At 46.3% G+C, this 25,207-nt stretch overlaps 2 protein-coding genes across 2 annotated transcripts in view; both read left to right on the top strand.

Moving 5' to 3' along the window:
• LOC309564464 (uncharacterized protein) overlaps window positions 1–25,207 on the top strand; it is a gene marked incomplete at both ends in the record, with an annotated part of 826,241 nt that overhangs the window by 590,866 nt on the left and 210,168 nt on the right.
• Window positions 1–25,207, top strand: part of LOC309564045 (uncharacterized protein) — a gene marked incomplete at its 3' end in the record, with an annotated part of 140,480 nt that overhangs the window by 67,967 nt on the left and 47,306 nt on the right. The window contains exon 5 of the mRNA XM_082268670.1: window positions 23,907–24,974. Coding sequence (XP_082124796.1) covers window positions 23,907–24,974 — 1,068 coding nt within the window. The remainder of the gene's footprint in view (window positions 1–23,906; window positions 24,975–25,207) is intronic.

Here is a 25,207-nt window from a genome sequence, read left to right as displayed (position 1 = left end):
GTATTTATTTCCTTGCGGTGTCCTTATGAGAATTAACTGCGTTAAAGGTGGACAGTCCCACCTACAGTGGACTCGTCGGTTTCCAGGTTAAATAAAGCTACCTTCATTCCGGTTGAGGAGTCCCTGGCCTTTAAAGATCCAGCTGATAGGTGGGCGGAGGCTCTGGCCCACCATATGTTTGGGTCGGGAAGTTGTTTTGCCAGTGGAACTCCCCTGTCGGAAAGATGTTTTACCAGTGGAACTCCCCTGTCGGGAAGTTGTTTTGCCAGTGGAACTCCCCTGTCGGGAGTTGTTTTTGAACATTCTAGTTTTATGGCCAACTCTTTTATGCTCCCTTCGCCTTTTGTCACCTGACAGCAGGCTTTTCAGTCTCGAATGAGGCTGAACAACATCACTGTGATAACCTAATATCAGGGGTCAGGTAAGAACCTGCAGAGTCTGTCCACTGAGAGAAGTACTGTAGAGATGACTGTGATCTGGGTGGAGAAGATTCTCTCTAACATCTCATTGAGTCTACATTCAGAACTTTTGAGAAGAATCCATATTCTGTTTCCCAAGTGGGTAACAAGTGGTTCCTACATCTAGGTTCCTTCAAGCGGATTTTATCTATGGACAAGATTTCAGAGTTAGATCTGCTAGCATCTCCTTACTTTTGCAAGCTGGATAGCTTTTCCCTAAGGGCCTGAGTCAAGGCCTTGGTGCGGATGCTGTGTCAGATCAGAAAAGATCTCACAAGCCATATGCTTTCCCTCCAGTTGGAACTGTATACAGTTTCTTAGGGTCTGTTGCTAAAGACTGTGGCAGGTATTGCAGTAATTCCCCATTGGCCAAACAGGCCTTGGTTCTTGCCTTTGATATCGGGTTGTTGGATTGGAGTCCTTTCTCTCGGATGAGCTCTTCTGTGGCAGAGTGCAATACACCACCCTTGTTCATCTCTTCCAGTTTCTCATCATGGGAAAAAGAGACTGATCAGGCTTGGCTGTTGTTTCTCTAAGCTAATATCTATAAATCCTACAAAAGGATTTTAATAAAGCTTGTTCAAGTTGGACTGCTTGGTTTTCTTTTGCTTCAGATCTACATGCTGGACTTCAACTGATCCTAAATCTCTCTTAGGGGGCAGATCTCCGCAGTTCCTGTCGTATCCAATGTCTCATGGGCAGACTATCCCTTACTCATCCAACACTTTGATGGGGGCTACATCTAAGACTCGAAGGAGAGCAAAGACTCTCTAGGTGGGGTTTACTACTTGCTCTGGACTTCCTTGCCAGTTCAAGATGAGATCTCTTTTTAGTCCAGCTTGGGTAAAGACTGAACTATGAAGACATGCACTCCAAGGGCTATCTCATAAGCCAGGAAGTTTGCCTAGATCAAAGCTTTAGGCTGGGAAGCATCCTTTTGGGGAGTTACAGCTCCAGGTAGGATCTCCTCTAGTCCAGTTGGAGTAAGGATCGAGCTATGATGTCAGTCTCTGTAAGGGCCACATCCTCAGCAGGAAATTTGCCAGAATCAGGGCCTTTGGCAGCTTGCTGCTCCAGATGGGATCTCTTTGAGTCCAGTTTGGAGTAGAGGCTTGGTCTTAAGGCCCGTACACACGCAACGATTATCGGCCGACTGATCATTCGTCTTTTGTCCAGAACGGTGTTTTGTTGGTTGGAATGTGCCTAGACTGCCCACTAATTTTCTCGCCCGACAAAAGTCTACTTCAGAAGTGATGTCATGTGTTGGATTGCTTTCTTTATGTTCTTTCTTCTCTGAGCATGCCCAGACTTGCTCATTAGATTTTTCTCTGTTGAAATCTGTACTGACTGCACGAAAATCGGCCGTGTTTTGACGGCGGACAAAAATTTTATAGCCTGCACACTAGGTTTTTTTCGGCCGAAAAGTCGGAGTCGGTTGTCGGAAGCATCATACTAACAAGCCGAAAATCGTCAGATAGGTAGTTGGACGAAAATTCCCTGCCAATTTTCGACGCGTGTGTACGGGGCTATAAAGGTAGCCTCTCTAAGGATTCTTTTTTTTTTTTTCCTCAGTCAGGAGGTTTGCCTGGAATCTGGGCCTTGTGCCATGAGAGATCCTTATTGGCATTCTGCCTAGTATGGGTAGTTTGTTTATATCCATACTGGGTGTCGATCTGAGGTGGCTTCTGCATTGTATGGAAACAAATATTTGTTCCTCCCATATGCAGGGCCACCAAGGATAATTGGTTCCAGGCAACGGATATCGGGATACTTCAATCATGCTCCAAAGCTACAGATTTGCTTCGAGTTTTGGGATATATTTGTCACTCTCTCTAGCAGAACTACAAGGACTGAGATATCTAGAATCCTTGCTGGATGGATCATCCCAGCTACCCAATAGGCTTATAGAGCTTAGGGCTTGATTTCTATGAAAGCAGTCACCACATATTTGACAAGGAATGTGTAGGCTTCATGGGCTCCCTGTGAAAGGGTGCCAGGAATAATTGTTGGGGGATGACATCTTCCATTAGGGCTGCTGTGGCTCATTGTGGGGTGTAGCTAATTTCTTTCTACTGTTAATATCTATCCATAAGATTTATGTTGGCTAATATCTATCCATAAGGTTTATGTTGGCTAAGTGCTATGTTGGAAACCTTATTTTCTTCAGCATCCCACCCTTGTTTTGTTTTTTTGGCTAGTTAGTTCCCAAATGTGTGCTGACATTGAAGTCTATAAGGAAACTAGAAAATTTCCTATCAAATACTTGCCGTAATTTTCCTTTCCTGAAGGACTCCATGGCAGCAGGAGTTCCTTCCCGGTGTCATGTGTGCGCTAGTTACAGAACGCGGCCCCTGGCTCAACCAGAAAATGTATGGGAGTGGGGTCCCATGGGGCTACCCAAACGTATGCTGCCAGAGAGTCGATCAGGAAAGGAAAATGATGGTAAGTATTTGATAGGAAATTTTCTGTTATTTCACTATTTTCTTGAATTAAGGGTATTTTGGGACAAATACTGGCTATTTTTTAATTATGGCTACTAGATAAAGCTGAGGATTCTCTTCATTGACTCTTTTTTGTATGTAAGACCTCAGGCCACTATGAACTCTCATGGACATGCAATAGTGTCTGGCAGCTTACCTTCTCCTCCATGTCTCCATTAGAGGTCTGACTCTCCTTCTGGCTGCCTTTTATCATCTCTACTCCCTATATGGCTCCACCCCAGGCTATTCCAGGAAGTCTATATTAACCAGTGCACTGCAGGTCTGCTTTGCTGTTCAACAGTGTGTGTTAGCTTGTGTTCCTGTCTGCCGTGTGCTACATCTACCTTTCTGTGTACCGATTTTGGCTCGTCTCTGACTACTTTGGTTTGCCTGTGACCCTGACCTTTGGCCTGTCCCCTGGTTACCCTTGTCTGCCTGTTGCCCCGACCTCGGCTTACCCATCACTATCCCTTGTGTCCTGAGTGGCTGCTTCCCCTCTCTCCCTACGGAGCGTGACCCGGGGGACCCCAGGGGCCACGACCTGGGTCCAGTTGCAGCGAAGTCCATCCTCACCACTAGAGGCTCTGGTGAACACCTGCTGGGCCTTAGACTCCGCGCCCTGGGGAATCTTGGGCTCACGTTTCCTGTCCATCCGCAGCAGTCAGCTATTGGGTTCACTACCTTGTGGTGCACCCCTGCCTCCAACAGGGTGCAGTTGTCATCTGGTCACAGGTGACCTGACATGAACTAAACGTATAATCTGATCAATGTACTCAGGTTCTCACTGTAATCACCTGACCAAGGCCTTTTCTTCTGTAATGTTTGTACTTGTATATTTGAAAATCCAATAAAATGTATTCTTTAGAAAAATTAAAAATAAAATCTTGCTCTTCCAAAAAATTGCTGCCCTAGACCAGGCTAAATCCAGGTGCACCTCTTATCCAAATTTGTCCCAACCCTTTGTAGATTCCAGAGGTGCTCAAGCCGTGGCCCATGGCTCACATGTGGCCCGCAAAGCCCTCTGATGTGGCCCTGGGACCTCAAGCCAGGGAAGCGCAGGCCCGTGGGTCAGCAATTCGTTGATTTTGATCTGGGTCATCTCAGAGCATCTATTGAGCCAGCAGCAGAAGAACCCGGTGGCAGGCGGAGTGATAACGAGTGCACATCACCTGGGACCTTTCTAGCAGCCTGGAGAGCGATGCCAGCAGAAGTTGGAGGAGGAAAAGGAAGTCAGTGTATTCAGCACTTTTGTCGATCTGGTTGAACGTCATATGACATCCTCCTGGGCTGCGCCGCAGCACGATCTGTCACTGGCTATGACCTGTGACACAGCCGATGACTGATGAGTGTGCCAGCTCGCTGCCGGTACCATATGATCGCTGTGACCAATCAAAGCTGATCACATGACAATAGTACACAATAGATGGCTTCCTTTCATGCCACATAATAGTGTTGCTAGCTGTGATTGGTCACACTGATCAACTCACAGCCCATCTGTACCATGTGATTGGCTTTGACTTATCACAGCAAAACAAACTGAATAAACCAGTTTAATTCAGTAAAAATGGTTGCTTATACCAGTAAAATTCACTGCTATGAATGGTCAGAGACTGCAGACATAGTACAGGATATGGTCAGAGACCGCATGCATGCTACAGGAGATGGTCAGAGACTGCAGGCATACTACAAGAGATGGTCAGAGACTGCAGACATAGTACAGGAGATGGTCAGAGACTGTAGACATAGTACAGGAGACGGTCAGAGACTGTAGACATAGTACAGGAGACGGTCAGAGACTGTAGACATAGTACAGGAGATGGTCAGAGACTGCAGACATGATACAGGAGACGGTCAGAGAATGCAGACATGATACAGGAGACGGTCAGAGACTGCAGACATGATACAGGAGACGGTCAGAGACTGCAGTCATAGTACAGAAGATGGTCAGAGACTGCAGTCATAGTACAGAAGATGGTCAGAGACTGCAGTCATAGTACAGGAGAGGGTCAGAGACTGTAGACCATAGTTGCCAACGTTTAAAAAAAATTTCCAGGGACACTTTGCAGCACAGCTATCAATTACCACACCCACTTCCCTAAAGCTCCACCCACTCTGCATAATTAATCTCGCCTATTTATCAGATTATAAGGTCTTCTCAATATAGAGAATTACAGGAAATTAAAAAGGGAATTTCAAATTTAAGGCCACAGTAGCTGGAGTAAGTCTCTCATTCAGCTACACTACTTCTGCGTAACACGCTTCCAGGGACAATATAAATTACCTGGGACAGGCTCCTATTAGCAGGGACTGTCCCAGGAAAAAAGGGACAGTTGTCAAGTATGCTGTAGACATAGTACAGGAGACGGTCAGAGACTGCAGACATAGTACAGGAGATGGTCAGAGACTGCAGACATAGTACAGGAGATGGTCAGAGACTGCAGACATAGTACAAGAGATAGTCAGAGACTGCAGACATAGTACAGGAGACGGTCAGAGACTGCAGACATGGTACAGGAGATGGTCAGAGACTGCAGACATAGTACAGGAGATGGTCAGAGACTGCAGACATGGTACAGGAGACGGTCAGAGACTGCAGACATGGTACAGGAGATGTACACAGTAGCCGGCATTCCATGTGAGTGGTGGACATTGTTTCTGATGTTTCTTAGCTGTGGAGCTCTTTGTGTACAGTCCTGTGTGCGCCAACCAGGAATTGTTTTCAGTCAAATGTGGTGGGCTGGGGAAGAGGCGGGTTACAGTGCCGTGCTGATTGGCTAAGGAGGCGGAGCAACATCCGCTGCATCGGTGCAGGGTATTTGGCTCCTCAGTAGTATTCGTAGTAGTATCAGTATAAATTGTCCATACATTTTTCACATATTGGGCAACCGCCGCCCCCTTGGTGGGAGTGGAGATGACCCATCTATAAGGATATATACACTACGAGACATTTCTCTGGGCTGCAGTACCTCTGAGCTCCACAAGGTGGTGATCTCACTTTTACCCAGACAGGAAGTCTCTATGGAAGACAGGAAGTGATGTCGGCTACACACTGGAAATTCCTGAGGTACAAAGTACAAAGGAGACGTTGCTGGGAGTGGCAGCTGAGAAGGTAATAAGCTCTTATTTTCTATTTACACCCAGTAACTAATGATGTCGCGAACATAAAATTCGCTGTTCGCGAACATTGCGAACCGCCATAGACTTTAATAGGCAGGTGAATTTTAAAACCCACAGGGACTCTTTCTGGCCACAATAGTAATGGAAAAGTTGTTTCAAGGGGACAAATACCTGGACTGTGGCATGCCAGAGGGGGATCCATGGCAAAACTCCCATGGAAAATTACGTAGTTGACGCAGAGTCGGGTTTTATTCCATAAAGGGCATAAATCACCTAACATTCCTAAATTGTTTGGAATAACGTGCTTTAAAACATCCAGTGTGTGTATACGATCAGGTATGATGTTGTATCGATCAGGTAGTGTAAGGGTTACGCCCGCTTCACAGTGACAGACCAAACTCCCCGTTTAACGCACCGCAAACAACCGCAAACAGACCAGAACCGACCAAAATGGGACAGGAACTGGGCTTTAAGGGTTAGGTTTAGGGTTAGGTTTAGTGTTAGGGGCTAGGGTTATGGTGAGATACTTAGGGTTAGAGTTAGTAACCCTACCCCTACGCCTCTAACCCTAAGCACTAAAAAATAGCCCTAACCCTAATTCTAATTTTTTTTCTGGTTCTGGACATGCTACAGAGCTGAAACTTCACAGGTACACTTTTTAGACCCCCCAGACACCAAATCACACAAAAAAAGTTCTTAAAAATTGTAATTTTTTGTTAGAGAGCCAATTATTGGAAAAACTAAAAAAAAAATAAAAATAAAAAATTTCTTTGGATTTAGTGTCTGGGGGGGGGGGGGGTCTAAAAAGTGTACCAGTGAAGTTTCAGCTCTGTAGCATGTCCAGAACCAGAAAAAAAATACGAATTAGGGTTAGGGCTAGGGTTAGGCTTAGGGCTAGGGTTAGGGTTATTTTTATGGCTAGGCTTAGAGGGTTAGGGTTAAGGTTAGAGGGTTAGGGTTAGAGGGTTAGGTTTAGTGTTAGGGGCTAGGGTTAGGGTTACGGTGAGATACTTAGGGTTAGAGTTAGTAGCCCTACCCCTCGAACTCTAACCCTAAGCACTAAAAATAACCCTAACCTTAGCCCTGACCCTAACCCTAGCCCTAACCCAAACCCTAACCCTAACCCTAACCCTAATTCTATTTTTTTTCTGGTTCTGGACATGCTACAGAGCTGAAACTTCACAGGTACACTTTTTAGACCCCCCAGACACTAAATCACACAAAAAAAAAGTTATTAAAAATTGTCCTTTTTGATAGAGAGCCAATGATTGGAAAAAGTAAAAAAAAAAAAAAAAATTTCTTTGGATTTGGCATCTGGGGGGTCTAAAAGGTGTACCTGTGAAGTTTCAGCTCTGTAGCATGTCCAGGACCAGAAAAAATTATGAATTAGGGTTAGGGCTATGGTTAGGGTTAGGGTTATTTTTATGGCTAGGCTTAGAGGGTTAGGGTTAAGGTTAGAGGGTTAGGGTTATGGTTAGAGGGTTAGGTTTAGTGTTAGGGGCTAGGGTTAGGGTTACGGTGAGATACTTAGGGTTAGAGTTAGTAGCCCTACCCCTACCCCTCTAACTCTAACCCTAAGCACTAAAAATAACCCTAGCCCTAACCCTCACCCTAACCCTAGCCCTAACCCTAATTCTATTTTTTTTCTGGTTCTGGACATGCTACAGAGCTGAAACTTCACAGGTACACTTTTTAGACCCCCCCAGACAATAAATACAAAGAAATTTTTTTTTTTTTTTTTTTTTTTTTAATTTTTTCCAGTAATTGGCTCTCTATCAAAAATGACAATTTTTAAGAACTTTTTTTTTGTGTGATTTAGTGTCTAGGGGGTCTAAAAAGTGTACCTGTGACGTTTCAGCTCTGTAGCATGTCCAGAACCAGAAAAAAAGATCATTTTTCAGTAGAGCAGGGATGGTGGGAACCCCTTTTACACCTATATGATCTTTTTTTTCTGGACATGCTACAGAGCTGAAACTTCACAGGTACACTTTTTAGACCCCCCCCCCCCCCCCCAGACACTAATCCAAAAAAATTCATGCCTGCCACCGTATATATCAGTGGTGGGTGGGCAGTGGCACTGCAGTGGGCACAGTACACTCTGTGGACCTGACAGTCACTGGCACCCAGGCAACTGCAATAATACATTTTTTTTTTTTTTTTTTTCAATTTGCAACAAGATGCTGTGCCACCGTATATATATCAGTGGTGGGCAGTGCACTGCAGTGGGTACAGTGCACTCTGTGGACCTGACACAGCACTCACTGCAATTATGACAGAGGAAAAAAAAAAATATTTTTTAAAATGCAAGGTACTGTGCCTGTGCCACCCGAAATGAGTGTGGTGGGTCTGTGGCCTCTCACACACAGCGGGCAGGCAACTGTAGTGTAGGGCTTTTGGGGACACTAGATATATAGATATATATATATATATATATATATATATATATATATATATATATATAAAAAATTACACAAATACCAGCCCTTAGAAGGGCTTTTTGGGGTGCTGTCAGGATGCTGTCCTTACAGCAGTAGTGGACCAAGAACACTGACTAGCAAGACCAGGAACACTGACTAACTGTCCCTAGCTATTAACAGCAGCAGCAGCAACACTCTCCCTGCTCTCACTACACACACTGCTTCAGAATGATCTAAGATGGATGCTGCCCTTGCTTATTTATAGGAGGTGGGAGGGAGGTATGCTGATTGGCTGGAAATGTGCCTGCTGACTGTGAAGTTCAGGGTCAAAGTTTGCCTCAATGATGTATTATAGGGGGCAGACCGAACATCGCATATGTTCGCCCGCAGCGGCCAACGCGAACATGCTAAGTTCGCCGGGAACTGTCCGCCGGCGAACAGTTCGGTACACCTCTACCAGTAACCCCCCCCCCCCGTCATGTCCGTCCTCTTCCTCCATAGTCACTGTGATGTCTTTTATCTCCAGCAGATGATGATACACACATATATAGTGTGGAAACCTAGATTAACCCCTTAAGGGTCAGAATATTTCCCCACTTACGAAGCCGGAACATCCTCTTCCTTTTGGAGATGTGTCACCTTTCCCACCGATCACCTTCCCACCTCATCAGTCTAAACCAGCGTTTCCCAATAGGTTCCGTGAGAACAAAATTGGCCACCGCTACCTGCTATTTCCGAAAGGTCGGAAACCCGCAGAGATCACCCAACCTTGATCTCATAAGACGGGCGGGACAATTCTGGACTTGGGGCAGGACCAGCGCTGAGGCAGCTGCCTGAATGAACTTTTCACATTACCCAGGAGGTGATTGGCTGCTAGGAGGCGGTCCTAGCAACCAATCACCAGCTTGCTAATTTGAAAGGCTAACCTGGCAGCTCCCCCACCCAGTGCTGCTGTGCCTTCAGTCCAGGATTGTCCCCCCACCTTCTCCTTGCTCTGTGTAAGGTATGAAGTACAAGGAGGAAAGGACATGGCTGTGAACTTGTGAAGGATGGGGAGCAGGGTCATATAAAGGGGGCAGTGCTGTGGGGGGGATGTGAAGAGGGACAATGTTGTGGGTAGTATGTGAAAGGGGCAGTGCTGTGGGGGGGGAGGGGGGATTGTGAAGAGGGACAATGTTGTGGGGGGGGGATGTGAAAGGGGGCAGTGAAGGGGACAATGCTGTGGGAGGGATGTGAAGGGGCAGTGCTGGGGGGGGGGTGTGAGGGAGGCAGAGCTGGGGGGATGTGAAGGAGGACAATGTTGTGGGGAGTATGTGAAAGGGGCAGTGCTGTGGGGGGGGGGGGGGGGGTTAAAATCTAGTTTTTCCATAATGCTCCCAGTCTCAGATGTTTATCATAAAATGTGATCAGTAAAGTCTCCGGAGTACACGGAGATCACAGGAATATGATGTGTCCTGGCAAGGCCCAAAGACAAAGTTCAACTTTCAGTTTAGGAGTGGTGGGACGCATCCGGGAGAAATTATTCTGTTTACGGAAACCCCACACAACGCCCCACACAGCTCCTCCTCCCAGTGTCTTCCAATCAGAGTCAGAGAATTTTATGACATCACACTGACCTCACTCACAGCTCCTCCTCCCAATGTCCCTCGAATAAGAGTCATAGAATCCTATGACATCACACGGATCTCACAGTTCCTCCTACCAATGTGCCTCCAACTGGCTCTTTTTCCATTCTGATGCTCTGAGGATGTGGATGGACCCTTGGCATCCTTACTAGCAAGGTGGGACTTTATGTCTTGTGTTATATGAATGGAGGCCAGAATTGGTTACGACAAGCTTTGAACCCTTGGAGCGGGGGGGCCCTTTGTGGGTAGATTCTACCTCAGTCTGAAATGGGGATTGACAAAAAAGATACCTGACCGGAGAGGTGAGGAGGATTCTGGGAGGTCACATGACATCACTCTTATCTCTATTAATAAAACACAGACCTGACCGGAGAGGTGAGGAGGATTCTGGGAGGTCACATGACATCACTCTTATCTCTATTAACCACTTAAACCCGGAGGATTTGGCTGCTCAAAGACCATGCCCCTTTTTTCAACTTGGCACTGCATGACTTTAACTGACAATTGCGTGGTCATGCAATGCTGTACCCAAACAAAATGTACGTCCTTTTTTTCCCACAAACAGAGCTTTCTTTTGGTGGTATTTGATCACCTCTGCGCTTTTTATTTTTTGCGATATTAATAAAAAAAGAGCAAAAATTTTGAGAAAAAATGACATTTTCAAATTTGTGTTTTAAAGAATATCCAATATACTAAATGTATGTCATATATTTTGGTCAAAATGTTTTTAGCTACATGTCTTTGACAAAAAAATCTCAATCTCGTATTTTTATTGGTGTGCGCAAAAGTTATAGCGTCTACAAACTATGGTGTAAATACTGGAATTTATGCAGCTTTTACTTATTTCATGAAGTGCTAAAATGGCAGGGCAGTACAAACCCCCCCCCCCCCCCCCAAATTGCCACTTTTTGGAAAGTAGACATCCTAAGGAATGTCCTGAGAGGCATTTTGAGATCATTGAATATTTAATTTTTTTGTCACAGGTGTTTGAAAAATGACTAAAAAAAATATATTTTTCTTTTTACGCAAAGTTGTCATTGAAATGATATATTGCTCACACATGCCATGGGTATATGTGTAATTACACCCCAAAATATATTCTGCTGCTGCTCCTGAGTACAGGGATACCACATATGTGAGACTTTTTGGGAGCCTAGCTGTGTACGGGACCCCGAAAACCAATCACCACCTTCAGAATTTCAAAAGGCGTACATTTTTCATTGCATTTTCTTACTACATATCACGGTTTAGGAGGCCCTGAAATGTCAAGATGCCACAACCCCCCCCCCCCCTCAAATGACCCTATTTTGGAAAGTAGGCACCCCAAGCTGTTTGCTGAGAGGCATGGCGAGTCCATGGAATATTTTATATTTTGCCACAAGTTTTGGGAAAATTACATTTTTTTTTTTTTTAAACACAAAGTTGTCACTAAAAGATAAATTTCTCACACATGACAGGTATATGTGGAATGACACCCCAAAATACATTTTGCTTCTTCTCCTGAGTATGGGGATACCCCATGTGTGAGACTCTCTTCCTGGAATTCTCGGAAGGATCCGGTTCGTCCTGACGCTCTGTATAGTACAAAGGCGTTCAGCATAGTCAAATGGAATAAATAAACAGACACTTTTTTTGTACCAGCGTCTGGCTTTACGGGCAACTAAGTACAGTGCCAAAAGCTGGTCATTAAGGTCCACCCCTCCCATATTAAGGTTGTAGTCGTGGACACAGAGGGGTTGCTCCATAACACCAGTTGCCATAGTAATTTGGACCATCGTGTCTGCGTGAAGGGAGGACAGAACGAAAATATCCTGTGTATCCCTCCACTTCACTGCAAGCAATTTGTCCGTTTTCAAGCAGGCTTTCTCCCCCTGACTAAGACGGGAATTTACAAGCCATTGGGGGAAGCCCTGGCGATTAGGTCGCACGGTGCCACATGCGCCAATTTGTAATTCGAGTAGGTGTCTAAATAGTGGCACGCTTGTGTAAAAATTGTCCACATACAAATGGTAAACCTTTCCGGATAAGGGTGACACCAAGTCCCAAACTATCTTGCCGCTGCTCCCTATGTAGTCTGGGCAGTTGGGGGGCTCCACAGAGCTATCTTTTCCCTCGTAGACCCGGAAACGAACTGTATAGCCTGTGGCCCTGTCGCACAGCTTATACAGCTTGACCCCGTATCTGGCACGCTTGCTGGGGAGATACTGTTTCATAGCAAGACGGCCAGTAAACTTAGACTCATCAATGCACACAATTTGTTGGGGGGTAAACAAGGCTGCAAACCGCTGATTGAAGTGGTCTACGAGGGGCCGAATTTTGTGGAGCTGATCATATTCAGGGTCTCCCCGAGGATGACAGATTTCATTGTCGTTGAAATGCATAAATTGCAGAAACCTACTTGGGACAGAAATTTAACCGCTAGCGCTAACTGAAGTCACAATCACAATATCACAGATATACAAAAAAACACTATATTACCTGTGTATAGTGTGCAATGTGACAGAGGGGAAGGGGTTAACTGGGGGTGATCAGGGGGTTTATCGTTACGGGGGGGGGGGGGGGGCGGGTATCCTAACCCTAAAAGGAACATCCACAAGCGCTAAACCTGGTCAAAAGTCACACTGATATAGGTATATAGGAAACTGCTATATACTGTCTACAATAGGGCTGCAACTAACGATTATTTTGTCTGTCGACTAATGATTTAATGTTGCAGAAGGGATGTTTTAATGTAACCGCGGCAACAGCTGATGCGGTGTAACGTTACAACACACTACCGTGAAAATTCCCTACCCTCCAAGCATGCGCAATGCTAAGCTCCTCAGCTGTTCAATGACGTATCCGGAGCTGTGAGCATGCGCACTGCTAAGCTGCTTAGCTGTTCCATTACGTATATGACAGGAAGTGACGAGGGTAGGGAATTTTCACGGGTATGGTTTTTTCACGGAACAGGGGGAGGAGGAGAACGGCCGGCACAGCAGGGGGCGTGTTGAGGTCACGTGTAACGTGTCGACGCCTTTCACACATGTCAACGTATTTCTGTAGTCGACGTAATCGATTGCGTCGACGAGTCGTTGCAGCACTAGTATACAACGTGTATTGTGACAGGGGGTGTAGGGGCTAACTGGGGGGGGCGATCGGGGGTTAAATGTGCCTATCTACGTGTGTGTGGGTGCTTGGTGCAGTACTCACAGTTTATATCCGCTCTCTCCTCTCTATGAATCCATAAAGGATTTGGGGAGGAGAAAGCGGGTCTTTTCTGTGCCTGTTTACATGACACGGGCACAGATCAGTATCTGATTGGCAGGACCGATCAACAGGTCCAGGCCAAAAATCATTGGCTTGGACCTGATGACTGATCGGTTCTGAACCCAATTAGGTCAGCAGCGGGGCCTGGGGCAAGCGACGTAGGACTACGTCGCTTTGCCTGTAGGGGGGCTGACTGCCGCAGTAAACAGTCGTGCGGCGGTCGGCAAGTGGTTAATAAAACACAGACTTGACCGGAGAGGTGAGGAGGATTCTGGGAATGTCATTTAATTTTTTCTCTTTGTGTTCAAATCTAGAGTTTTCCTTCTGTGAAGTCTGGAGATCATATGACCATCACATTGCCTCCACCTCCCTCCCTGATTGAATAGAGAAATAAAAAGAAAATTCTAGAAGTCACCAGAGAGATCATTGAGTTACTGACAGGAGAGGTGAGCGGTGCTGGGAAGGACGTCATAATGGAGAATCAGCCGCCCCTCACATCACCGGGTAAGAGGAGACTTTATTGTAAAGGAGAGAGCAGTACGGAGGCTCCACCTAGATCCCCCGTCATCTGATAAACACATAGAAACAATGTATTCAGTCAGTGTGTGTGTTTCCTACAGATGGATCCAGTAATGGGAACCCACCAGAGAGATGTCCCCGTCCTCTGTATTCCCGGGATTCCACACAGGAAGGTCACACCATCCCCCACCATCATCAGGTAGATGAGGAACAATCACTGATAGTATCATTAGGATCTGTACATTATCTGCATTGTTACCATTGATGTCATTTTTATTATATATTCAGAGTGGAAACCTGAGAGATTCTAAAGTTGAGGTTAAAGAAGAGATAAAAGAGGAGGATGATGAGGATGGGGGGATGGAGGAGTCCGAGTTTCTAAAGGAATGCAAAGATCTGTACCAGGACATCATGGAAGAGTCATCCAGCTCCAGGAACCCACCAGAGAGATGTCCCCGTCCTCTGTATTCCCGGGATTCCACACAGGAAGGTCACACCATCCCCCACCATCATCAGGTAGATGAGGAACAATTATTGGTAGTTATAATTTATATACAAGCATGTTTGTTACAATGAATATTTTATTATATATTCAGAGTGGAAATCTCGGAGATGATAATATTGATGTTAAAGAAGAGTATAAAGAGGAGGATGAGGAGTATGGAGTGATGGAGGAGTTTACAGAAGGACACAAGAATATGATGGAGTCACCTAATACCAGGAACCCACCAGAGAGATGTCCCGGTCCTCTGTATTCCCGGGATTCCACACAGGAAGATCACACCATCCCTCAATGTTACAAGGTTGGTGGAAACAAAGATTAAAACAAAAGTAAGGCGCAGTTGCTACAAATCTCATGGTAAATGTCCATAAAGAAGTCCATATACTTGGTGGAGTGCACTAAATAGGCCAATAACTTAGGGCTGCCATCAATACAGGAACAGAAGCCATATTCCTGCAAGGCTGCCGGTATAAACCAGAGGGAGGGCGGCTCTAAGTGCAGAATTTAAAACCGATTTATTGTATAGTATATAATTGGCAACTCACATGTTTGGAGATAAGAACAGGCACTTCATAATAGTAAGGCGGTCCCAAGGGTCATCCGTGGACGTAAAGTCCGTTCACTGGCAGTGTCATGCAGGGTTCACCTTGCTGGTCACCGTTAAGAGGAAGCCAGCCATATGGTGGATATACACTTAGATCGAGGCTTGAGGCGCTGGTGGCTCAGCAGCGAAAGACAAAAGGCATCACTGGAATGCGACGCGTTTCCGAGCATTTGTGCTGCAAGTATTACGGCAACCGCGCTCCTTCTTCAATGCTTGAAGGTGATGTCACAATAATAAAGCTGATTTCTCTTTCGCTCATTGAAGGACACAGCTCCAGAATCTTCTTAGCCATTGGGTTATGCTGCCCCATACAGGAGAAAGACATGAGGCAGGAAAAAGCTTTACCAAACCTATGGGGCAGTCCCAGGGGGTATACTTCCACACTCTGCTATAGGCATTCAGTTTCTTCTGCCTAGTTAGGAGTAAGGACCTAGTTCCTTGCTGGGATTTCTGGTCCTACCATTTTTTCTGTTCCTGTGAGAATTACAATCAACTGCTGGACTAGGTGAGGGACTGGATATTCTAGATCCTTAAGGTCTCCCCAGTCCGGCCATTGAGCGTGTGCAGGCCTCAGCTCCACGCTAGATCGGCCGTGACATAGCCCCACTGGACGGGGACTGGTCTCCGAGTTAATCGTCTCACGAGGGTGCAGAGACCTGGTCACAGCCTTAGTCCCAGCATGCCTCTTGCCCCGCAGCACCCCTATTCTGATGGTGCGCTGGTCTGCCCAACCCGTTCCATGGTGTGGTAAGTAGTGTAGTGTCCCCCCTCTCCCCTGGTGGTCTTTTGTGGTGGACGTGGGCCCCTCTCTAGGACGGTCGGACCCCCTGGTTCCCGTCCCTTCCCCCCAGCCCCTCTAAACAGTTACTGTGGGTCTTTCGGCTCCCCACACCACTCCCCTCCCCCCCTTCCCCAGGTGCAGTTGTGCAGCTTTGCCACATGCTCCTATAGGGGATTGGCTGTAGTTGCTGCAGACCGAGCTGCTGATGCTGACCAGGCTGCTGACCGGGTTTTAGTGGAAACTTTGTGAGGCAGGCCCTGTCAGGATGGCTGAAGACACTGCCTCCCATGTGGACATCCGCCTTCCCCTCTTCTGCCCTGGGTGGTCGGATCCGCTGGGGCTCGTGTCCTGGCCTACTAGGCCATGTGGCTGAGTTGGGCCCTGCCATTGGGGGGCGACCTCAGTGGGTCTAGCTGAAGCCCCCAACTCCCCCTTTGGGCATCTGCCGGACTAAGGATTCGTGATATTTGCAGCTGGGCCCACACAAAAATTTAGGCCGCGGCTTGCGGCCTGCTGGGCCATATGGTCAGCTTGGCACCTGTCTTAAACTAGGTGGCGCTTCATTTTTAGTGACAGTCATGCCGCCATTATTGTGTGAGCCAGGGTACCCTGCCTGCGTGTCCACGTTACGGCGGGCGGTCCACCTTTAAGGGGGGCTTTGTTCTATTATGTCCTCTATGGTGGGCTCTTAAGGCAACCCCCCTTATCTTTTGCGGGGTCTCATAGGTGGTCCATTTGTGGACCCTTGGCCGGCGTCCCCTTGCAGGATCGCAGTTGGCAGTCTCCCCTGATTGTTATGTTTCAGGGTGAGCTTAGTATGTAGCGACCCTACTGGGTCTGCGTCCATGCACCTTGAGTGCTCTGTTAGTGAGGATGATTCCTCTTCTACTGCAGTCATAGACCCCTTTGACAGGAGAGCCGAGACTTTAGTCCACCACATGTTTACTGTGGCCGGTTCGGTACTAAATAGCATTGGTGTCCCAGACTTTAACAGGGTGGGCAAGTTTTGCGCCAGGATCTGGAGGGGGAACAGCTTCCCCCTGCCCTTGAGGAGCTGGCAGACCAGTTAGTCCAGGGGTTGCAGTTTGCCTGTGATGCCTCTCTGGATGCGGCTCCCTTCGTTTCTAGGCTGTCCGTGACAGGAGTGGTCCTTCGGCACATGATAGGGATGATATCATTAAGGGTCTTACAGGGGGGAAGAGAACTCTTCTTTCACAGGCTGCCAGAAGCAAGGAGTCTCGTCGCAGACATCGGCCCTTTTTTTTTTCTCGGCTCATATGCAGCCTTTTTGTCTCTCAGGATCTCAAGACAAAGGATCTTGGTCTCGCCTCAGCTCCTCGGTATTCACAAAAGTGTTGGCTCCGGTGTTGGCATTGTAGCGGCAGTGGGGGATTGCGTTACTGGGTACCTGGACACTCTTTTCTGCGAGCAGAGTCTCCGACTGCTTAAAAGGACAACCCGGAAATTACTTTACAGACTCTGCAGGTGTTCAGTTGAAAACTGAGCTTCCAAAAATCTGCTCTGGTTCCGTCCACCAAGTTGGACTATCTGAGTCTGACTCTGGACTCGGCTTCAGCCAGGCTGTTTCTTTCAGGGGCAAAAACTCCAAAATCTGCTGGATGCGATTTGGCTCCTGTTGTCCAGCAGACGGTCATCTTTCAGGACTTGCATGCGGGTGCTGTGCCTGATGGTGTCTACCTTCGAGACGGTTCTGTTTGCACAGTTCCACTTGAGAACTCTGCTGTAACATAAATGTCAGACATAGAATAGCTTTGCGTTAGCGAAATATGTAGTGTCATTTTGGGTTAATTAATTTAGTATCAGTCACACACACCTATGTCCTGGTTTTAGCATCTGAAAAGACAGGGGCCATCCTCTAAGATGGAGTTTATACCTACATGCCAATGAAGCCTCCCATACAAATGGACAAAAGCTGTCACCTTCCGGGAAGCTTCAAAGAAGACCGCTGGTCACCTTGGCTGCGGAAATCAGCAGGGGGCGGCCATAGGCTCCAAACAGTCTACAATCGTTTATTACTATCATCAGATCAAAGGAATGTATTTTATCTCTCATAAAAGTTAAAATATTAGTGGCAGAGAGATGAAAATAATTCCTTCTTATAGCTTACATGTTGGGCTAAGTACATGTGAGTCTGTGTCTGTAGCGTGTGTCAAATCCTAGAGAATTGCACAAACCTGTTACAGTGCCTTGCGAAAGTATTCGGCCCCCTTGAACTTTTCGACCTTTTGCCACATTTCAGGCTTCAAACATAAAGATATAAAACTGTAATTTTTTGTGAAGAATCAACAACAAGTGGGACACAATCATGAAGTGGAACGAAATTTATTGCATATTTCAAACTTTGTTAACAAATAAAAAACTGAAAAATTGGGCGTGCAAAATTATTCAGCCCCTTTACTTTCAGTGCAGCAAACTCTCTCCAGAAGTTCAGTGAGGATCTCTGAATGATCCAATGTTGACCTAAATGACTAATGATGATAAATAGAATCCACCTGTGTGTAATCAAGTCTCCGTATAAATGCACCTGCACTGTGATAGTCTCAGAGGTCCGTTTAAAGCGCAGAGAGCATCATGAAGAACAAGGAACACACCAGGCAGGTCCGAGATACTGTTGTGGAGAAGTTTAAAGCCGGATTTGGATACAAAAAGATTTCCCAAGCTTTAAACATCCCCAGGAGCACTGTGCAAGCGATAATATTGAAATGGAAGGAGTATCAGACCACTGCAAATCTACGAAGACCTGGCCGTCCCTCTAAACTTTCAGCTCATACAAGGAGAAGACTGATCAGAGATGCAGCCAAGAGGCCCATGATCACTCTGGATGAACTGCAGAGATCTACAGCTGAGGTGGGAGACTCTGTCCATAGGACAACAATCAGTCGTATACTGCACAAATCTGCCCTTTATGGAAGAGTGGCAAGAAGAAAGCCATTTCTTAAAGATATCCATAAAAAGTGTCGTTTAAAGTTTGCCACAAGCCACCTGGGAGACACCAAACATGTGGAAGAAGGGGCTCTGCTCAGATGAAACCAAAATCGAACTTTTTGGCAACAATGCAAAACGTTATGTTTGGTGTAAAAGCAACACAGCTCATCACCCTGAACACACCATCCCCACTGTCACACATGGTGGTGGCAACATCATGGTTTGGGCCTGCTTTTCTTCAGCAGGGACAGGGAAGATGGTTAAAATTGATGGGAAGATGGATGGAGCCAAATACAGGACCATTCTGGAAGAAAACCTGATGGAGTCTGCAAAAGACCTGAGACTGGGACGGAGATTTGTCTTCCAACAAGACAATGATGCAAAACATAAAGCAAAATCTACAATGGAATGGTTCACAAATAAACATATCCAGGGGTTAGAATGGCCAAGTCAAAGTCCAGACCTGAATCCAATCGAGAATCTGTGGAAAGAACTGAAAACTGCTGTTCACAAACGCTCTCCATCCAACCTCACTGAGCTCGAGCTGTTTTGCAAGGAGGAATGGGCAAAACTTTCAGTCTCTCGATGTGCAAAACTGATAGAGACATACCCCAAGCGACTTACAGCTGTAATCGCAGCAAAAGGTGGGGCTACAAAGTATTAACTTAAGGGGGCTGAATATATTTGCACGCCCAATTTTTCAGTTTTTTATTTGTTAAAAAAGTTTGAAATATCCAATAAATTTCATTCCACTTCATGATTGTGTCCCACTTGTTGCTGATTCTTCACAAAAAAATTACAGTTTTATATCTTTATGTTTGAAGCCTGAAATGTGGCAAAAGGTCGCAAAGTTCAAGGGGGCCGAATACTTTCGCAAGGCACTGTATATGGCGCCTGATTGCGACAGGCAAGCAGTGTTTGGTACTGTCGCGATTAGACCGATGCGCTGGTGTCAGACCTCCTATCCCTGACCCAGTGGTCAGCGCCGTTCTGGGCCAATTCAACTCTGGTCAGTTCAGAACACAGAACATCCTGTGGGCTGAGCCGGGGACAACCCCCCTGTGGTTGATTGGCCAAGGGCTAAAGTCCAGCCCACATCCATATTCCAATAAATTGGGGAACCTGAGAATAGACATTGTTCTTCCTTGAAGCCAGTTTTGAACTGGGGAGTACCCGCACGATTTCCGGTATGCTTCTGCCAACGGGATAAGCTTTGGTAAAGTTTATTTCTGTTTTATTCCTTTTTATTTTCATAGCAAATTGCCAATTGTGTGTCTTTTTATCTTTTGTGTATTTTTGTAACTGCTTTTTGCTTTGTATATATTTTTTATGCACTGCCCACTTTTGGGATATTAAATTAAAAAATGAATAAGTGACTTCTGTGTACTAAGCTAGGACTCATACCTCTAGAGAGATTGCTGCATTTTAGTGCCTATTTGCTTGGTCTACGCTACATGCCAATCTGTATGAAATTGCACTGTGTGTTGGCAGATTGTACACCAGACGGAGATCTGCGTGTGTGTGGTGTCCCAGCAGACCAGTCTGCGGACAAACTGTTGGGTGGTGCAGTGCGGGCTGTGAAAGTATCCCAGTCAATCTTATTACTTAGTAGAAATTTTCCGTTATCCCCTTACACTCCCCAGTCACGAAACCACGTCTCGGTTAGCTAATCGCCGTGGCGTGGTGAATCGTGACATCTGCATAGAGAGTTTCTTGCCAAGTGGGACAAAAATCCACAGTCTCTACAGAATCAGATCGTGTTGAGCCGGCATACGAGAGGGTCCCTGATATGGTGGCTTCACTCTCCGGCGCTTTAACAGGGCAAATTCTTCCTTCCCCTGTACTGGACGGTGGTCTCCACGGTTGGCAGCCTGTCTTGGTGGGGAGGCGTTTTGGGCACTAATGTGCTCAAGGGGTCTGGACTCTGGAGGAGTCAAGACTACCGATCAATATATTGAAACTTAGGGCGATAAGATTTGTCTGGCTCTTTGGACAAATCGCCTTTAGGGGTGCCTGGTAATGATTCCATGGGACAATGCCAGGGCCGTGGCGTATGTCAATCACCAAGGGGGCACAAAAAGTGTCCTGGCAGCTCGGTAGGTAGCTGGCATTCTAAGGTTCAGCTGTGCCTCTGGTGGGGAACTTCCGCGGTGGACCTGTTGGCCTCTAGTCTCAACAGGAAGGTACATAGAATTGAAGCAAGATTTCGGGATCCTCTGGCCGACACCACAGATTACTGGTGAATCCTTGGGGCCAGTATCATATGATATATGCCTTTCCCCCGCTAATACTTCTGCCCAGTCTTTTGCAAAGAATCGAGGCAGAAGTCATCCTAGTGGCTCCAGACTGGCTTGTCTGTCTTGGTTCGCTGATCTGGTAAGGCCGGTCGCCGATGCCCCTTGGAGACTTCCTTTCAGAGAAGCTCTATTGGCCCATGGGCCAATCTTCCATCCTGCTTTACAGTCGCTGGCTTTAACGGCTTGACCGTTGAAAGCCAGGTGCTGAAGGATAGGGGGTTGTCTGAATTGGTGATTCTCACGCTGTTAAAGGATAGAAAATCTACCTCTAGGAAGATTTACCATCGCACCTGGAAGATGTACATTGTGTGGTTTGAGTCTCTTGGGGGTCATCCCCGTTCCCTTTTGGTAGCTTGGATTTTGGCATTCCTCAAATGAGGTGTTAAGTAGCACCTGGCCCTTCACTTCCTAAGGTTGTTTCTGGTTTCCATCTGAATGAAGACATTGTGTTGCCTTCCCTGTGTCCTAAGTCTAAACATCCTAGGGGGATTGCCTTGCACTCTCTGGATGTGGGTCGGGCGCTCATGGTGTACCTTGCGGCAACCGAGTCATTTAGGAAATCTGCCTTACTATTTGTCCTTACGGATGGACCTTGCAAGGGGTTGGTTGAGTCTGTCGCGACCATTTCCAGATGGACAAGACAGACGGTGGTGCAGACCCAGTCCATCAAGAGTCAGGTTCCTCTGTTCCCTGTTAAGGCGCATTCTACGTGGACGCTTAGTGCCTTCTGCCATGAGGCGTCAGTGATACAGGCGGCCACTGGTCGTCTGTGCATACTTTTACAAAATTTTACAAAGTGGATGTACTGGCATCTGCGGATGCTGCTTTTGGCCGCAGGGTTTGCAGGCCGCTGTTTGAGAGGACCTTGTCCTCTTTGAGGGTGTATTGTTTTCAGGTGAGCTCCAGGCACTCCTGTTTGAGCTCCATATCTGGTTGGTTAGGTTTAGCCTTTTGGGAATTTTTTTGCTGTGTTTTTTCCCACCCCTCATGTTTAACAATGCTGACGTCCCAATGGTTTAGAAGATTCTGGAGCTGTGTCCGTCAATGAACATCAGAGAAAAGGATTTTATAGTAAGACAAAAATTCTATTATTTTACAGAAGATATTTATTGATTATAATCATTTTCTTGGTTTAGAGTGGAGATCCAATCGATATAGAATTTGAGGTTAAAGCAGAAGAAGAAGAGACGTATGTGAGGGATGATCAGCAGTCTATGGAGGAGGATGGAATAATGGGGACATTTATAGAGGAGGACACTCCTACAGAGATCAGCACAGGTGGGTCATTAACACTAAATAAATACATGTAAGCCACCACTGATTACTGGACACCAATATTATGAGTCCTGACCCCTGCACTATATACTCTATGTTGTACATTACATACTCCTGACCCCTGCACTATATACTCTATGTTGTACATTACATACTCCTGACCCCTGCACTATATACTCTATGTTGTACATTACATACTCCTGACCCCTGCACTATATACTCTATGTTGTACATTACATACTCCTGACCCCTGCACTATATACTCTATGTTGTACATTACATACTCCTGACCCCTGCACTATATACTCTATGTTGTACATTACATACTCCTGACCCCTGCACTATATACTCTATGTTGTACATTACATACTCCTGACCCCTGCACTATATACTCTATGTTGTACATTACAAACTCCTGACTTCTGCTCTCTCCCCTCTACCCACTGCTATATATACACATAATATGGATTCTCTTTTGTTACTCCCATTTCCTACCAGCTGGACATTTTATATCTGATGATTTGATTGGAGGACAGACTTTTACATGGTGATAATAATGTGATAACATCCTCCAACTTTGGAACCTTAAACAGAAAGTGATAATGAGGGAGGAGTCAGTAACCCAATGATGGTGGTCTTCAGGATCAGTCCAGTCTTCATCTGGGTTGTTCTCCCCCATCCTCACTCTCTGACCTCTGGTGGGGCTCAGTCCCGCTGTTATTCATGACTAAATCATGGACTAAATAAGGAAGTCCGGGACTTCTTGTGTTGGGAAGATGGCAATGAGTGATAGAGGGGGAGGGGACACTCATCCTATAATCCCCTCATCACTGTCACTCCTATAAAAGACTGTTCTCGTTGTTTCCTCACTCTCTGACTAAGGTCCATGAATAAAGAAATGAACTGGTAGGAGATCAGAGGACCCATTTACTAGTTACCTTGAGGGGGAATTGTAAGATCCTCAGAGACAAAGCTGTCTGATGTGGGCGGAGTCCTGGTTTAGGGGAACCAATCTGCTGATGTCTAGTAATAATCTTTGTATTTCTATTTTAGTAGATGGACGGGAGATGAGGAAAACCTCAGAGGATTGTCTCACTTTGTCTCCAGACTGTAAAGTAGAAGATGAGGACATCACACAGTATAGTCCAGGAGAAAACCCGGCTACCTCAAATGTCCATCCAGGACCACACAGTGTAGATGGACCATCGTATTCCTCTTATCCTGAGGAACCTCAGACTGTGAGGGACAGTGCGGGACCATCGTATTCCTCTTATCCTGAGGAACCTCAGACTGTAAGGGACGGTGCTGGACCATCGTATTCCTCTTATCCTGAGGAACATCAGACTGTGAGGGACGGTGCGGGACCATCGTATTCCTCTTATCCTGAGGAACCTCAGACTGTGAGGGACAGTGCCGGACCATCGTATTCCTCTTATCCTGTGGAACCTCAGACTGTGAGGGACGGTGCCGGACCATCGTATTCCTCATATCCTGAGGAACCTCAGACTGTGAGGGACGGTGCCGGACCATCGTATCCCTCTTATCCTGAGGAACCTCAGACTGTGAGGGACGGTGCCGTCCTTCCAACAGATAAGAGATTTCCGTGTACTGAGTGTGGGAAATGTTTCCGTGATAGATCAAATCTTCGTGTACATAAAAGGAGTCACACAGGTGAGAAGCCGTATTCCTGTCCTGAGTGCGGGAAATGTTTTTCAGTGAAGGCCAATCTTTACACACATCAGCGATTTCACACAGGAGAGAATCCTTTTTCCTGCCTTGAGTGCGGGAAATGTTTTACACAGAAGTCTGATCTTTCCACACATCAGAGATCTCACACTGGTGAGAAGCCGTATTCCTGTCCTGAGTGCGGGAAATGTTTTTCACAGACGTCAGCTCTTTCCACACATCGGAGATTGCACACTGGTGAGAAGCCGTATTCCTGTCCTGAGTGTGGGAAATGTTTTTCAGATAAGTCCTCTCTTTCCACACATCAGAGAGTGCACTCTGGCGAGAAGCCGTATTCCTGTCCTGAGTGCGGGAAATGTTTTTCAAATACGTCCGCTCTTTCCACACATCAGAGATCTCACACGGGTGAGAAGCCGTATTCCTGTCCTGAGTGCGGGAAATGTTTTTCAGACAAGTCCGCTCTTTCCAAACATCAGAGAGTGCATACTGGCAAGAAGCCGTATTCCTGTCCTGAGTGCGGGAAATGTTTTTCACAGAAGTCATATCTTTCCAAACATCAGAGAGTGCACACTGGCGAGAAGCCGTATTCCTGTCCTGAGTGTGGGAAATGTTTTACAGTGAAGTCCAATCTTTCCACACATCGGATAACTCACACTGGTGAGAAGCCGTATTCCTGTCCTGAGTGCGGGAAATGTTTTACACTGAAGTCCAATCTTTCCACACATCGGATATCTCACACTGGTGAGAAGCCATATTCCTGTCCTGAGTGCGGGAAATGTTTTTCAAAGAAGTCATATCTTTATATACATCAGAGATCTCACACTGGTGAGAAGCCGTATTCCTGTCCTGAGTGTGGGAAATGTTTTTCAACGAAGTCTGCTGTTTCCACACATCAGAGATCTCACACTGGTGAGAAATCGTATTCCTGTCCTGAGTGCGGGAAATGTTTTTCATATAAGGCCAGTTTTATTAAACATCAGAGATTGCACACGGGGGAGAAGCCATATTCCTGTCCTGAGTGAGGGAAATGTTCCTCACTGAAGTCCTGTCTTCCTGTACATAAGGGGTCCCACACAACCCTGGAGGTGTATTAGTGCCTTGAGTGCGGGAAATGTCTTGTATATGAATGTTGGTGGACATGTGGGGAAGAAGCACACCCTGCTATACACCTCAGATATACTCCATGGCTGATCTTCATCATGTAAGAAACACTTCATAAGGAGATCAGAGATCACCAAAGACATGGATGAA

Source organism: Pelophylax lessonae (genome assembly GCF_965119305.1).
Source record: "Pelophylax lessonae genome assembly, chromosome: 9".
NCBI lineage: Eukaryota > Metazoa > Chordata > Amphibia > Anura > Ranidae > Pelophylax > Pelophylax lessonae.
This window is presented reverse-complemented; position numbering and strand designations above follow the sequence as displayed.